Source organism: Stegodyphus dumicola, chromosome X1 (genome assembly GCF_044657685.1).
Source record: "Stegodyphus dumicola isolate Sdum_Otavi_A_Nest chromosome X1, ASM4465768v1".
NCBI lineage: Eukaryota > Metazoa > Arthropoda > Arachnida > Araneae > Eresidae > Stegodyphus > Stegodyphus dumicola.
In genome coordinates, this window is record NC_140780.1 from 243679731 (window position 1) to 243696201 (window position 16471).

General features: G+C 34.4%; 1 protein-coding gene across 1 annotated transcript in view; it reads left to right on the top strand.

The window, feature by feature from the left end:
- Nucleotides 1-10400: 10400 nt before the first annotated feature.
- The window catches only part of LOC118191116 (protein dawdle-like), a 59494-nt gene continuing 53423 nt past the window's right edge, over nt 10401-16471 (top strand). Inside the window, exon 1 of the mRNA XM_035361908.2 lies at nt 10401-11083. Coding sequence (XP_035217799.1) covers nt 10744-11083 — 340 coding nt within the window. The 5' untranslated portion in view covers nt 10401-10743. The remainder of the gene's footprint in view (nt 11084-16471) is intronic.

The following is a 16471-nucleotide window of genomic DNA, read 5'->3' on the forward strand; positions in this document are numbered from 1 at the left end:
GTAAGCGGGCTTGGGAAAGAGTCCGAAAAGCATGCGGAATATATAAAGACCACTCACTTTCCTTTCTGGAAAAACATGGCCGAGTTATTAGCTCCATAGAAGAAATTGCGAATACTGTTGGTGAGACATTTGCTGCCGTTTCTTCCAGCAGAAACTATTCACCTGCATTTCTCTCTATCAAGCAGCACTCTGAAATAAATCCGATCGCATTCAACTCTTCCAAATCTGAGCCGTACAATAGAGACTTTACTATGGTTGAATTAAAGAGAGCTTTGTTGCAGACACATAGGTCTTGTCCGGGTCTGGATGGCATGTATTATGAAATGCTAAAGCATCTGTCCTATAAGTCACTGACTGCCCTTCTCACACTTTAAAATAGAGTGTGGAAGGAGTGTACGTTTCCCAGTGCATGGAGGAGAGCTGTAGTAATTCCTATTCCGAAGCCAGGGAAAGACCCGAGGAATCCCTCGAACTATCGGCCAATTGCCCTTACCAGTTGTGTTTGCAAACTGAAAAGATGGTAAACAGCCGCCTAGTCTACTTCTTGGAAAAGAATAATATTATATCGCCTTATCAAAGTGGTTTTCGAAAGGGGAGAACAACCGTAGATAACATGCTCCTCTTCGAGACATCCATTCGAAAAGCTTTTGTAAAAAGAAATCACCTTGTCTCAATTTTCTTCGACATAGAGAAAGCTTATGATAAGGCATGGAGATACGGTATACTTCGCGATCTTCACGAGAGTGGCTTGCGCGGCAACCTACCAATTTTCATTCAGAATTTCTTGAACGCTAGAACTTTTCAAATGAGAATTGGCTCTGTTTTATCAGATGTTTTTGAACAGGAAGAGGGTGTGCCTCAAGGCTGTGTGCTTAGTGTAACCCTTTTTAGTTTAAAAATAAACTCTGTATTAAAAGAACTTCCTCCCACCATCTTGGGATCTCTATATGTTGATGATCTGCAGATTAGTTGTCGAGGAGCAGACATGAGATACGTAGAGAGGCAACTGCAGATGGCTCTGAATAAGATCCAAGAATGGTCAGACAAACATTTTCGAAACAGAAAACATTGTGTGTGCACTTTTGTAGGAAGCGTGGTCTCCATCCTGAACCTGAGTTATATTTGAATGGAACAATTATTCCAGTTGCGGCCGAAGTAAAATTTCTAGGAGTGACGTTCGATCGAAAATTGACTTTCCTTTCTCATGTTTTAAACCTGAGAAAGAAGTGTCTAAAAATACTAAATATTTTAAAAGTGCTGGCGAACACCTCCTGGGGTGCAGAGCGTTGCTCTATGCTTCGCACTTACAGAGCGCTTGTCCACTCTAAACTGGATTATGGCTCAGTTGTTTACGGATCCGCCCGGTCATCAGTATTGTTGAAACTGGATCCTGTTCACGATCAAGCTCTGCGGATTTGTTCAGGAGCTTTCAGGACTTCTCCTGTCCAGAGCCTATATGTTGACTCTAACGAACCATCACTTTATCTGAGGCGTGAGCAATTGTCCCTTTTGCAATATTTTAATATCCTATCGCAACCTGAACATCCTAATAAGCTGGGCTTACTTGATAATGCGTGTAACACATTATTTAAACACGTCCATCCTGTGTTCCTACCTTTGCTTTAAGAGTTCGCCCTGTCGTTGAGGAACATTCCCTCTCTGATATGCGCCCCCAAGCAGTACAGAATTTTGAAATCCCACCTTTGGAAAATTCACGGATTCAGCTTCTTGATGTTTTCAAACATAACGTGAAGGCAAGCACTAACGGGATCGTTTACAGACAACTCTTCGCTGAGCACAGGCACAAATATAGCAGTTATCATCCGATATACACAGATGGATCAAAGGCAAATGATCATGTCGGGATGGCATTTGTATTTGAAGATTACATAGAGGGCAGATGCCTGCACCATGCTTTCTCAGTTCTAACATCTGAACTAACTGCAATATATTATGGTCTTCTGTACGTCTCAAAGCTCTGCCACAAAAAATTCATAGTTTATACAGACTCGTATAGTGCTCTTAAAACTTTGGAAGCTTTTCCCAACACTCAAAATCCTGTTGTAGTGGATGTTCTGAAAATTCATATAAACTTAAAGATTTGAGGATATGAAATCCTGTACTGCTGGGTTCCCGGGCATACGGGAATAAAGGGAAACGAGCTTGCAGACATCGCGGCAAAATCTGCTGTTGAACTGTCCAGTCGCCTTATCCCTTTGAGAGACATCTGCTGTGCCATCAAGGGGAAGATCCAAAAAATGGCAGCAAACTTGGGACGTTCAGCTTAACAACAAGTTGAGAAATGTAAAGCTCAGAATCGAGCATTGGGATTTTGCTGGAAATCGTAAGGAGGAAGTTCTTTTGACTCGCCTCAGAATTGGTCACACTAGAGTGACACATAACTATCTTTTAAAAGCTGAGAATGAGCCTGTTTGTTTATTTGTCCGTCATATTTTAATTGAGTGTCCATATTTTAAAAGTCTTCGACAGAAACATTTTAATAGCTGTGACTTGCCTCTCGACTGTTTAAATCGGAAGAGAGGTCAATTGTAATTTATTTTATTATTTAAAAGAGACTGGCTTCTATTACCTAATGTAATTTGTTTTGACGATTGTGTCTTGGATTTTAATGTCTGCTTTTACCTTGTTTTTATATGACTGCATCCTCTGGATTTGGTACTTTTGTCCCCTTGTTTTTATGTATTGTATTTTAATTTCATAAATTTTGATCATCTCACCTTGTGTTTGGCGCGTCATAATCATCTTTGGTTTTGCGCCAAAAACCCCACTTACTCACTGACTCACTCCCTTAAAAGCATTCTTTCCAAAGCAGAAAGCCTCTACCCCTTAATCAATGAATTTTCAACTCCTTTCGTAAGTAGGAACCCACGTCAGTTTTGTTAATATTACAGTTTATATTTGGATGAAAAAAGAGAAAATAAAGGAAAATCTGAAAGCTTTCCATATTTTATATTACGCCCAAAAAGGATGTTTTTTAACGTTTTGTGTGGTACCTTTATTTATTAAATAAAATGTTCTTCGGACTTAACCATAAATTCAATTCAAAAGCAATATCATAAAATATTTAAAAAGGGTATAATTTATGAATTTCCGATACACAGTTTCAGGCGTTAGTGATACATTTTTTTTTTCGTACAGTGTTCCCATTGTACGCTTTTAAATCGATGAGCTTGTTAATAAAAAACTTGTTAAAGTTTATAAAACTAATTAGCTTAATAAGTTAATAGCTAATAAAACAAGATTCGGGATTCCAAGTGCTTATGTTTGGTTGGAGGACTTCGTTATTCAAAATTGGATGGTTTTATGTACCGTTGTTTTTTGAAAATGCGATAAACATTCATTCATTCATGCAGAATATTCATTATTTATTTTCTTTAAATATAATGCATGGCAATAATATGTTGTAACAACAGTTTGAAAAGTGAGTCAATGCAGAAAGTGAAACCACGCAAAATGTCGTTTTGAGACTAATAGCCCTTTGGGTCTAACGCCCCTAACGTATCTATATTTATATAGGAAAAATTATAATATAAAATAAATATAGTGTAAAGTATATGTTATCGTTAAAGCGTATAATTCAGTTATTTCCTCGAATAAGTAAGTATTTGATGTGGAAAAAACTAGCCAAGCCGGTTTAGCTAATTATTTTAAAATAACTTTATTAATTAGTATAGAATATAATATTCTATAAACTAACTAATGATTAATGCCGCCCAGACGGTGTAGTGGTTAGGGGAGCCAACTGCGATACCTAACGGCCTGGGTTCGAATCCAGGGGAATACATAGTTCTAATTGTCCGTCCCTTCACGGGAGGCAAAAGTGGCTCACCTATTAGCTGCCTGCATAATAAAGTGACAACTACTTCTGGCCTTAGTAGTGGCCAAGTTGAAGTCGGCTGAGGGCCAAACATTCATATTAAAAAAAAAAAAAAAAAACTTAACAAATAAAATCTGAATGTTTTTAAATTACGTCCAAAGGGGCGTTTTTTTAACATTTTGTGTATTATCTTTATTTATTAAATGTCATGTTCTTTGCACTTAAACCGTTAATAGCAATGTCGCAAAATAATTTTAAAATGAGCATATCTTTAGAATTTCCGATACACAGTTCCGCTCGCTGGAGATAATTTTTTTTCATATAATGTTGCCATTCCTCGTTTTTAAATCTTTGAATTTGTTAAAGTTTTACAAAATATGAAATTGATAATAAAACAAATTTCAAATTTGGGCTTCCAGATGCCCATATTCGCAGGAGGATTACGTCATTCACAATTCGATGGCTCTATGCACCGTTATTTTATCACAATGCGAGAAATATACATACATTTATGCAGGTTTTTCGTTATTTAATTTCTTTAAATATAATGCAGGATTCTAACATTAGGTGGCAACAGTTTGAAAAGTGATTCGCCGTTTATAGTGATTCAACAAACAAAAAAAAAAAAAAAAAAAAAAAAAAAAACTAATGATAAACCTTTAAAGTGAAGAAACAAAATTGACACTATAAAATATCTGTCATTTCATAAATTAACTGATGATAAATCGTTTAGAAAGTGTTTAGAAAATTATATTTCATATTACGGATAGATTAAATAATAAAGGAATGTATAATATAATATTCTTGCTAGATTCGTTAAACCGCAATAAAAAATAACAGACTATACTACGCCAATAGTTCTGTTTAAATTTTTACAGCTTATCAAATTATTAAGCTATTTAGTCCTGCGAACAAGCAGCTTTCGCGTGCTGTCTTTACTGAAAATTCGTCATTTATCAACACTTTAACGTGAACAAACTGTTAGCTTTCAGTTAGGGATGGTTGAAATTTAGTTTCAAGGCCGGGCAATCATTGGTATAACAGAGGAGAAACATTTGCTTCCCATGAATTCTTTCCTTCCGTTTGACGTGGGTCGGTTTCCTAAATGTAACGGGTGAAGCAAACGCGGGGGAGAACATACGATTTTTCCGCAGGCAAGTTGGAAGAACCTGCTATCGAAATGACCTTGCTCGGCTGCAGCCAGCTCAATGTCTTACCCTTAAAACCTCCCTCAAGAGAGCCCGCTATAAACCTGCCGGTTAAATTAGAATCTGGCAGGTTTCCCCAACTCCGATTGGCGACATTATTTGGCGAGATTTTAGAGTTCCTTTTTTTTCCGTTCCTTATTTTCCGGGTGACATATTTTCCGTTTCTTATTTTCCGGGGACATTCTTTCCGTTTCCCTTTTTTCCGGGTGACATTTTTTTCCGCACACCCTCCCTTTAGATAGCTAGTCCTCGTGCGCTTTGCCATAATTGAATAATCCTAATCCATCCATGTTTCTAGTTGATTTTTGGTATTCTGTGGAGGTAATCCTCCTAGAAAGATGACGTTCATTGCGTTTGTTTATATCTATAGAAATGCTGGTCACTTTTGGAAGTGATCGTCTTAGGGAGATGGTCGCCAATCGTTTATGGGCTACTAGATAGTCCGGCTCTAAGTGGATCACGCATTGGTGCATTGTAAAATGTATTAAATCCTCTCTAAAACGATCATCCACGTTTCTAATTATTTTGGTCTTTGGTGGAAGTGGTCGTCTTCAAGAGATAATGCACAAGTGTTCATTTCTACTCTTGGAAAATTTTTTTGAAAGAGGTCGCCATAAGAAGGTTCATTGCATATTAAATGTTTAAATCCAGATCACATGGTTATAGAATCCATTTTAATTAGATTTTAAAATTTTAGTAAAATAAAAAATCTGAAAAGTTTCTAATTTTAAATTACGTCCAAAGGGGCCTTTTTTTAACATTTTGTGTGTTACCTTTGTTTATTAAATATCATATTCTTCGCACTTTAAACATAAAATTCAGTTCAAGAGCAGTATCGCAAAGTAATTTTAAATTGAGCATATATTTAGAATTTCCGATTCAGTCTCATGCGCTGGAGATAAAAATGTTTTTTCTGTACAACGTTGCCATGGCTCTCTTTCAAATTCTTGAGTTTGTTAATTAAAAATTTGTTAACGTTTTACAAAATATGAAATCGATAATAAAACAAATTCCAAATTTCAAATTTGGGCTTCCCAGTTGCCCCTATTCGCAGTAGGGTTGGGTTGGGTTATTCAATTATGGAAAAGGACACGAGGGCTGTCTGCCTAAAGGGAGGGATGCCTTCGTGGAGGACTTACTAAGGGAAACTGACTCGTATACACGTTACGCATGGGGAAAACCACGAAAACGCCCATGCAGCCATGCCCGTTCGCGGGATTCGAACCTCGGACCGAACTACCAGTGTTCAGCGTCTTTACCGCTCGGCCGCTGGTGGGCTATTCGCAGTAGGAGTACGTCATTCGAAACTCGATGACTCTAGGTACCGTTCTTTTATCACAATATTTGGTGGCAGCAGTTTGAAAAGTGAAACGGACATTCAGCGTGATTCGACGCAAAATCGCAAAATGAAAACAATAGTCCCTCAGGAACAAAGCGCCTTTGGACTAATAATTTTGAAATAAGCCTCTTAATTTTAATAACTGTGATATTTTTGTTTTCACACCTTAGTGCAAAATTAAACAATTGCTGATACGTTACTTTTTATTAAAATCAAATGAGAAAAAAAAATTATGGAAAATTAATTAGCTAAAAAAATTAGTACTATTCTTATCGCAAACCGTAACTTTAAATTGCATCTACAACTGTTTCTTATACCAAAGCTCAGATGAATTCGTTTTTCTGTTATGCGTCAATCAATGTTTCACTAAACCGCAGCTTAAGGCTATAACTACATGCGGTGCGAGGAGAGCAATTACTAAAGACCTGACAGTGACAAATGCTGAACAACCCGCTTTCCCCCGCTGGTTTCCATCGCAAAAGCTTCCCCGCTAAACACCTCTCTATTTTTAACCTTAAGGGAGAAACAAGCAGCTAACACATCTTTGTGCTTCTGCTTCTACTCGCACATGTTTCCGATAATCCGAAGTTACGGTTTTTGAGATAAAACTTTTATCACCCAGCTTGGCGATCTTTCTAAACATGCCTTGTATTTCCCATTACAAACGAAGGGTGACATTTTTTCCGTTCCTTATTTTCCGGGGACGTTCTTTCCGTTTCCCTTTTTTCCGGGTGACATTTTTCCTACATCCTTTGCTATTATTGAACTGAGTACGGCAAAGCAAGTGGAGGTTATCTATCTATGGGAAAGGATGGCTTAATGGAAGACTTTTTAAGTGAAACTGGTTTGTATTTGCATTTCATATAAGAGAAAATTATAAAAGTATTTATGCAGTCAGCCCTTTCGCAGAGATTATAAACAATATCGAACTAGCACCGTTGACCAGACTTATACATTCTACCCACTAATGAACTAAGTAAACCATCTGTATATTTAACATCTGCTCCCTTAAGTAATTTTAAACAGAGGATTTAAATTACTAGATGACTAATAGCGTAAAATTCATTGTACTTAACGCATCGAAGTTGGCTTTTTCTCCGTATTATAAAATAATAATAATAATAAAATAAAGTAAAATAAATTAATATTTTGTATACGTTTAATTGACTTAGCTTCTTCCCCTCTCTTTTGCAATATTTGTGTAATAATTAATAAATGTTAAAATTAAATATCCTAACTTACTTTTTTTCTTTTTGGAATACTTAATTCTCTTAATCATTGTGATTTTAAATATTTGGTTCAAAATGAAAGGGCTTGTGCTATTTTAGTGTCTCCACTTTCAAAGAATCATGACGCTAAACTTGATAGCTACAGGGAAAATGGGACCGGATACGGAGGGTTATTCAAAGCTGTAAAAGGACAAAAGCTTTACGACTTAAAAGTATCACATAACCTTCGAAGTATTTTCTCGCCGTTTGCTTTGTGGGGAAGGATGACTTTGATTGACCTTACTGTTAAATCGAAAACCCAGGACTTAAAAGACTAACCCTGTGGAAAACCTAGCTTTTCTATTCAATCTTTGCTAATCACACGACAAAAAAAATGTAGGAGAAAGATATCCTTATTATGATGGGGCGATGGACTAAGTATGCGAATTTTTTAAATTTATTTTATATTGCATATAAAAATGAAAATAATTTATACAAAAATTTCATAACATCCATTTGGTGCCCCCTAGATGCTGCGCCCGGGGACAGATGTCCCCCCTTGCCCCCCCTATCTACGCCACTGCCCTGCACAATCGTCTAAACGCAACAAACAAAGGAAACAACAACAATTAAATCAAAGAGAGTACAAAAGAATCCCGAAGAAAATAATTCTCACGTGGTAATCATATCACGAATTACAAAGGCGCACATACTTATAGAGAATATCGATGAGCGTATTTAGAAAATAAGAAACAAAAAGCTCAACTTAGCTTTCTGATTACCAATGTATATACATACATGTATATGTATTTAAATTATAGTCTTAAAGAATATGATATTCTTTAAGACTATAAATATATGTATGTATATGTATATATATATGTGTAAAATATGCAAGAAAATTACTAATTTAGCAGCAGTTCTTTTAATTTGGTTAAGTACCCTTCCTGGAATTTAAACTGCGTCAGTAGGAAAACTAATCCTCATTATGAACCGCATTATGCCATTTTTAATCCTGCAATTCGGTTAGCTGTTGTGCAGTCACCGTTCAAAATTTAAACAAAGGATTCGACTCTATACATACGCTTTGCTGGAATACGCATGACGTTTTCGTCTCCTCAGCAAGTGAGTGCGTCGTAATATCACATCTTATTTTACACGTTTTAATTTTTTTATTTTGCTGGGAATTTATTCACAGGAGTTTGAGACAGTACATATATAGCTCACATACTAGTTCGACTCCATTAATTTTGATAATTTCGGAGATGGCATGAGGATTTTGAGATAGCGTAGATACATCAGATGCCACAACGAAGAATGAAAAACATGCAGATATTGGTGTAGATAACAAGACAAAATTTAATTTTTTGATGACACAATTTTGAGACACAATTTTGATTTAACTCTGAGAGTACATATTCTCATTTGCACATCACTGTGGGTACGATAAGTAACACACAGTTTATCGCAGCAAATGGCATTTCTTTCAGACAATGGGCGACATAGAGAGCAAAGCGATGCAACAGCACATGTTAGCTAGAGGATGTCAAGCAAAAAGCAAATGCGCATTTCAGCAAAGCGCATTTAGAGAGTTAAATCCCTTTGTTTAAATTTTGGTTTTGTTTCGTTTATTTAATTATGGCAAAGCACGCGAGGGCTATATGCTTATGGAGAAGAAGGCTTTCATGGATTTTTTTCTAAGGAAAACGGGCTCATTTGCACGATACATATAGTTAAAAACCATAAAAAACGTCCATGCAGCCAGCCCGTTCTTTCCGGACTCGAAGTGTGAACCGAACTACTAGTATTCAGCGACTTTACTACTCGGCCGCTGGTGGGCGTTTAAATTTTGAACGGTGATTTTACAACTAACCGCATTGCAGGATTAAAGGTGACATAATGATTAGTTTTCAAGTAATGCAATTTAGATTTCAGGAAGATAACGCAGCCATATTAAAACGAGGAATTAAAAGGACTGTTGCTAAATTAGTCAGTAATAAGGTATAAAATAGCAACGTAAAATATAATGTGTGTTACATCGCTTTGTTCTCTATATCGTCCATTGTCAGAAGAAAAATGTGGTATGGTACGAAAAATTGTGGAGTCTGTGATACCCTCATAAGTGATGAACGAACCCTATACGAAATCCCTAGTAATGTGTAAACGAGAATATGTGTGCTCAGAATTAGTCCATCAAGAAAATAAAACTATGTCTTCTTTTCTATGCAAGCTATGTCTGCAAGTATGCAAGCTATGTCTGCAAGTCTGCAAGCTATGTCTGCAATATATGTCTGCAAGTTTTTCATCTGCGTTATATCATCTGATGTATCTACGCTACTTTCAAATTCTCAAGTCATCTACAGAATTATCACACACAAACATATATATGTCAATTAAAGCCGAAAATTTACAGTATATTTGTGTAAGTGTTGAAATTCAACAATATATGTATGTTCATTTCAGCAATATATGTATGTTATTTTTTTTAATTAGAAGAAAACAAAGTAATATGTAAAAAATATTATACTATTTTTTAAATGTATTTCACAATGTATCTAGTTTTCCCATTGGTTGACACTTCAGAATGTTATTTTTTGCGAAATTAAGTTATTAAAAGAAAATTAAATTATTAACAACAACTTAAATCAACTAACAACTGCGCGTCGTGTTCTTGAATGAATGAGATATTATTTGCATTCGCCGAAAGGTGACGCCACTGCGCCGTAAGAAACGATTCTTTTCTTCTTATTTAGGTTTATTATCATTTAAAAGTAGGCAAGACAATCTTTTATTTGAATTTTAATTGGCGTTATTTATCTACAGCATTCTCAGATAGAATGATTCTTATAGCTGACGTCATAATATTTTAAAATTTTTTTTAGTAGTGAAGGCTGGAATCTTAGTTTTAAAAGTTGAAAGTCCAAAATGGAAAAAGAAAACAAATAAGTTAATCATCTATGATTATTTAAAGTTCATTTTTAGGTTAGCTTCGGAATACGAAACATTTGTATCGAAACTTGGCATTCAAAATTCTGAGTATCTCCGCACATTTCATTAAAGGACACTAAAAAAAATTACTCAGTATTACTGCAGCATTTCACCTAGCTCATTTAACTGCAACTTTTTTGAAGAAAATAAAGAAAATTGAAGATGAGTTTATTTTTTACTCTACAAGTTATCATTTTCCTGTCTTGCAGTATACTTTGTGAAGTATCGCGAAGTGCTAGCTTAGGAATCGAATCTACAAAATGCAAAAGCTGTTCTCAAAGGAAAGCGGAACTTCCTGAAGAAGATCTAAGAAAACTTAGACTAGAATATCTGAAACAGCAGATTTTGAAGAAGCTACACTTGTCTGAACCTCCAAAGACAAATTTATCGAAGCCTTTTAAGAAACCTCTTCTTTTAATTGCTGAAGCGGCAGAGAATAACACTTTTAAGGCCGATTGGTTATCATCGGAAATGGAAAGCATGATTATATATCCCAGGCCAGGTGAGTTGCTATAAAATTCTATTTTTTACATTAAGTGCTCTGATCTTTTATTAAATTTCTTTTCCTTTGTGTCAAATGCATCTTTTCAGAAAATGTTTATGACGAGTTACTTAATGTAGACTCCCTTCTTAATACGAGCGGAATTAGACGATATTTGAATTATATGAATGGATATTAAACGCGTTGCTTCATGTACAAAATGTTTTGTTAATTCTTAAATATAGAGATATGGATCAGATTAAATTTTTTTAGAATTGCGATTTGAAACATTCTTAAACAGAATTAACGTTTAGATGCTGCTTTTAAATATCCGGCTTCCTGATTCTTAAATTACGAGAGATGTGTTGGTCTAAGATCTTTATTACTGAGATGGAGTCTGACCTTGTACACTGAATTCATCTGAATCTTAAAGCCAAAGCTCCCTAACAAACTTTATTAAAAAACTTTCACTTGGAAAACATACACCTTTTTTTTAAAAAAAAAAATAATAATCGTACAGATTTCCCAAAATTAACATTATATTTAAATTTACATTCATTTTGAAATGCTTGTCATGATGCTTTCTGAAAAATAAGGCGAAAGAAAGAACACAATCTCTCATTTTTCTGAATTTACTTTACTGTGCGTTTATTAGAAAATCTGAGTGACAACTCTGGAAATTCCGTGTTATAACAAAGGAATTCACATGTAACATTGATCCTTTTGAAGAAGAGAAAAATTAGAATGAAATTATAGTGAAAAGAAAAGAGTTTCCTTATTATAGCAATTAAATGACGTGAGCAACCGTCTATTAATACATATGGAATCAGGCACCTTTGAATAAACCAAAAAATCTAAATCTTTTTTATTCTTTTATAATAAAATTCGATTTCTTGCAAGTACTTTTTAAACCTTACTTGAAATTTCGCTGTAGAACCAATGTTATGGTAAAAAATAGTTCTAAACTTTTGCCATTGGGAAAGCCAGGTGGTTTAGTTACATTTCAACACATTCCTCATATTAAATCCCTTAAAATTCTACATGCATAAACTACTTTTATATAGAATTTTGTTATAAAGTTACGCATGGTAGAAAAGTTAGCTTAATCGCATATCTATCTGTATATTTATTAATTAAAAAAATATGTGCTCAAATTATTGCAAGGTAATTTTATTTTTAAATTTAGATTTGATAAAAATATGATTTTTCTGCTTCGTACATGATTTCTCTCAACAGACTGTTTAGAACTTTAAGAAATCTTGACTAAGTATGTTAACAAAATGGCCAATTTTTGTCCTTAAAATTTAACTTTCAGAAACATAGTTAAATTCGAAATCATATGGAAATTTCAAATCGTAATGTTTGATTGCCTCAATTAAAATTATCATGATTATCTATGCAGCATTTTTAAACTGTATTATCATGCACACTTACAAGCTTTAATTCATAAACAGATTGTTATATTTCTTTATAAATGTTCAGAAAATAATGTGCATTTATATGATTTCATCGTAGTCATATCTTTAAGTCAAGATTTTTCAAATTTTAAGCTAACAATTCTTAGTTTCATTGTTATTCTTTAATGCGAGTTTGAACACATTACAATTTGTTTGAAATATTTTTCAATGTATTTTTGTATTGACATATTTTATAAAAGTGAAAATGATTTTCGTTTCGTTAAGTAGGCATATATATATATATATATATATATATATATATATATATATATTACGTATATTCATTTTTTCAAATTTTGATATTTCTCCAATTGAATTTACCTAAAGCTGAAGTTAATGTATTAAAAAGTAAAATGGGTTAATAGTCTGAGGTGTTTCTTCTCAATTGAAAGTATCATTCACCTCTGAGTAATTTTAACTTACAGAAAACAGAACTATTTCTTCTAAGATAATCTAAAAAACACATACTGCTATAAACTTCCCTTTTTTTATGAAGTTATTACCTTCAGAAAAGCTTTTGTTATTTTGTACATAACTCCTTGCTTTTCTGAAAACTGGAGAGGTTGATCATTTTAAACTCACAATGTCATGTATAAATTTTCGCTTTTTTTATTCTGTTCTATGTAAAGTTCTTTAAATTGCTCTGGAAATAAGTATACTGATGAGTTGTTTTAATAGTGTTATTCATATATTCATTTCATACAATCATATTTTCTTTATGTATTCTGAAGCATTTGCTTCATATTACATATATTATGTAAATTTTAAGTATTGCAAATCTTAGGTTACGATCTGATTTCTGATACTGAGATAAAATGATTAGAAATACAGGCAGAAAATTTAAAATTCTATCTTTAAAATATAATTTGAGTTTTTATTATGTAGGATCCACTTCTGAAACATAGAGAGCAATACTTTTCAAGGCGAAGTGTTTGTTTAATTTATTTTGAAACTTCACTTTCGGAAATGAATATGCTTAAAAACAGTAAAATGGCACATAGAATTTAAAACTTACAGACTACTGCACTTACAAAACTGAACATTCAGAGGATATTATTCGGACATATTTTATTTTTTTGCAGAATATGTAACGTAGGCAATATGGAATAAATGCCTATCATTTCAAAACAATGTGCATTACACACATAGATTAAGATTCAGTTTCTGTGTTAACTTCTAGGTTATACCTAGGTTTCTTGCTGTGTGTGCCATGCCACTGAATGAAACAAAATTTTATGCTTTCTTGCGCAATGTTTATGGAAGCTATATTAACCTGAGCTCAAATTTCATCAAAATCTGCTGGAAGACTCTGCATTTTCTGTGGGAGATTAATCAGATGATTTAAGTGGCCAAGGGAGAAGTAATGTTGGTTCTGAAGATGGCTCACATTGAGGTGTTCCTGCAAGAAAATTACCCTGCAGGAAAATTACCTTGATGCACTTTTATGGCTGCTTAAATTTTGATGAGAGGTTATTTGCTGTTAAACCCACTTATGCTCACACGTATGCGACCATCATTTTTGCTTGAACAAAAAATTGTGTGGCATACCGTGATAGATGACATTTGTGAATGTATTACGTTTCGCCACTGGTCTGCGTGTACTGTCAGCGATGCAGAACGTTCAGCCAAAGACATCCTAATGAGATGACGGTCCTTATTCGGCTTTATCCGAATATAATGTCATTCAATTTCAGCCATGACATTATTATAAAATAATCAAAACTAATTTACGTATGGATAAATTTACGGGTTTCATTTCCAGAGCTTTCGCATTTGAGGACTGATGAGACAGAAATTATAATCATTTATTATGTATTGCCTACCTTACATAGCCTGAAAAAATGAAAGTTTTAGTCACATTCCTTTTAGGTAGTATAAGGTTTGCGAATAGAAGTGCATACGATAAATATAATTCCTTTTTTTTAAAAGTTATTTCAGCATGTTATCTTTCATTTACTAATATTAAAGCTTATGTTTTGCTAGTGTGCGATATTTATCGAATGAAAGTTTTCGGAACTAAATTTGATATCTTAATCGCATCTGAGATTATTATGCTTAAAACTGTTATTCAATGAAAATACATTACCAAGCAATGAGCTGCTTTTGGTAGATGTATGTGACATCTTTTGTGAATACATTTTATATAGAATCATGATATATGTGTGCTTTTGTAAATCGATCTCAAAGGGTTACATACGTTTGTATATTTCTATATGGATGATCCCGCGAAATGAGGCTCTAGGAAAGTATTTATAAACAGTTAAACCCCCAAAGTAGTGATTTTCAGCAGGATAACGCCCGACCGCACAGTGCTCGCATCTGCCAACATGCTCTGCAAGGTATACAGATGCTTCCCTGGCCACCGTACTCTCCTGACCTGTCACCAATCGAACATGTATGGGATGTGATTGGACGCCGTTTGCAGACTCTGCCATTGCCTCGTTGCCTCGTTCAGAAGACGAACTGTGACAAATGGTTGAAAGGGAATGGAGAGCCATCCCTCAGGACACCATCCGCACTCTTATTGACTCTATGCCTAGACATATTTTTTCATGCATCGCTGTCCGCGGTGGTCCTACATCCTACTGAGCCGACGCCGTTCTCGCTCTGTATTCTGACTATCATTTTGAAATAAAGATCACTTATTGCTGCTTGCTCTGTTTTTTTCCAAATTTCATCACTTTCTGACCACTTCTTCTTGGTGTTGCATTTTCAATGTCGAGCAGTGTATTACAGAGAAGACGTGGCTCACTTTGTCGCTGGAATCGACACTTTGCGTAAAATTTAGTTACGAAATATCTGTTAAATTTGTGAAATTTGCCACTTTCAAAATCCATTAGCTGAACAAAGACGGAGGAAACAGGTGAAGTATAAAACTGTATTAAATAGTGTATAGTAATTAATTATTGCAATAATTATAAAATTCCCATTATGCTGTTGTAATATGCACTTCATTACAAATAGAGATTTTTATAAACACGCGTAAAGCGATATTTATAAAGTCGTAAAAGTACAAGAGAATATAACTGCCCTTGAGCTGCATCTTTATTAGCTTAGTGCTAAGGATGACCTTAAATACACGTTAAGAAAACATACACACTTGAAGTAGATATTTTAACAAAAGGATAGCAATAACTAAAAATTGTTTACGAGTGCGACCGGAATTGACTTTGCTATAAATTTTATCATGAACAAGAAATATTGAGTACACATATTAGAAAATTTACATTTGAGTAGAGTGAACATATTAAAAAAAGGTAACTACAGTTTGTTACAGTTATTTTAACTGCAGTTTTACCAATGAATAGAATTCGCTAAAAGTTATTAAATGAAAGATAAATTATGCACATACTGCTAATATACATTACAGCTGAAGAATTAGTTTCATTATCTGGGACAAGAAAACATTTTGAGATCGCAAAAAAATTAATTAGCATTCTGACACAAAACGAAAATAATCAGACGCCCGCATACATACAAAGACGGAGAGAAAAAATTCCTGGCAGAATATAATGAAAAGTTTTACAAGTTACGACTGTCTAAAAATTGCCTCGCAGTAGGCCCGTTGGTCGCACTTGTTATAAAAGTATTTTCATGTATACAAATAAAATTTATGCGTATGAATTTATATGTTTCTAGAAGTGAATTTTTTTAAATCGGATATTATCCCGAAACTTATTAATGTTTAGACTTAATTTCCGAAGCTGTAAGTATTAAAAATTCAAGCTGTGCTTATAAGGTATTTCTTCCGCCTTCGTAGTGTAGTGGTCAGCACGGTCGACGCGTATTCGAGAGCTCCATGATTTTCAAGTCAAGACGAGAGCATTGCTCATTTTTCACATCTCCTGCTTCCTAAAGAATCCTAATGTATCTACAGTGGCGCCCGCACTAAAAGGGTGGTGGATGATGATTCTCCACCCTTTTGATTTGGCGATTAGGTCCCCTAATCCCC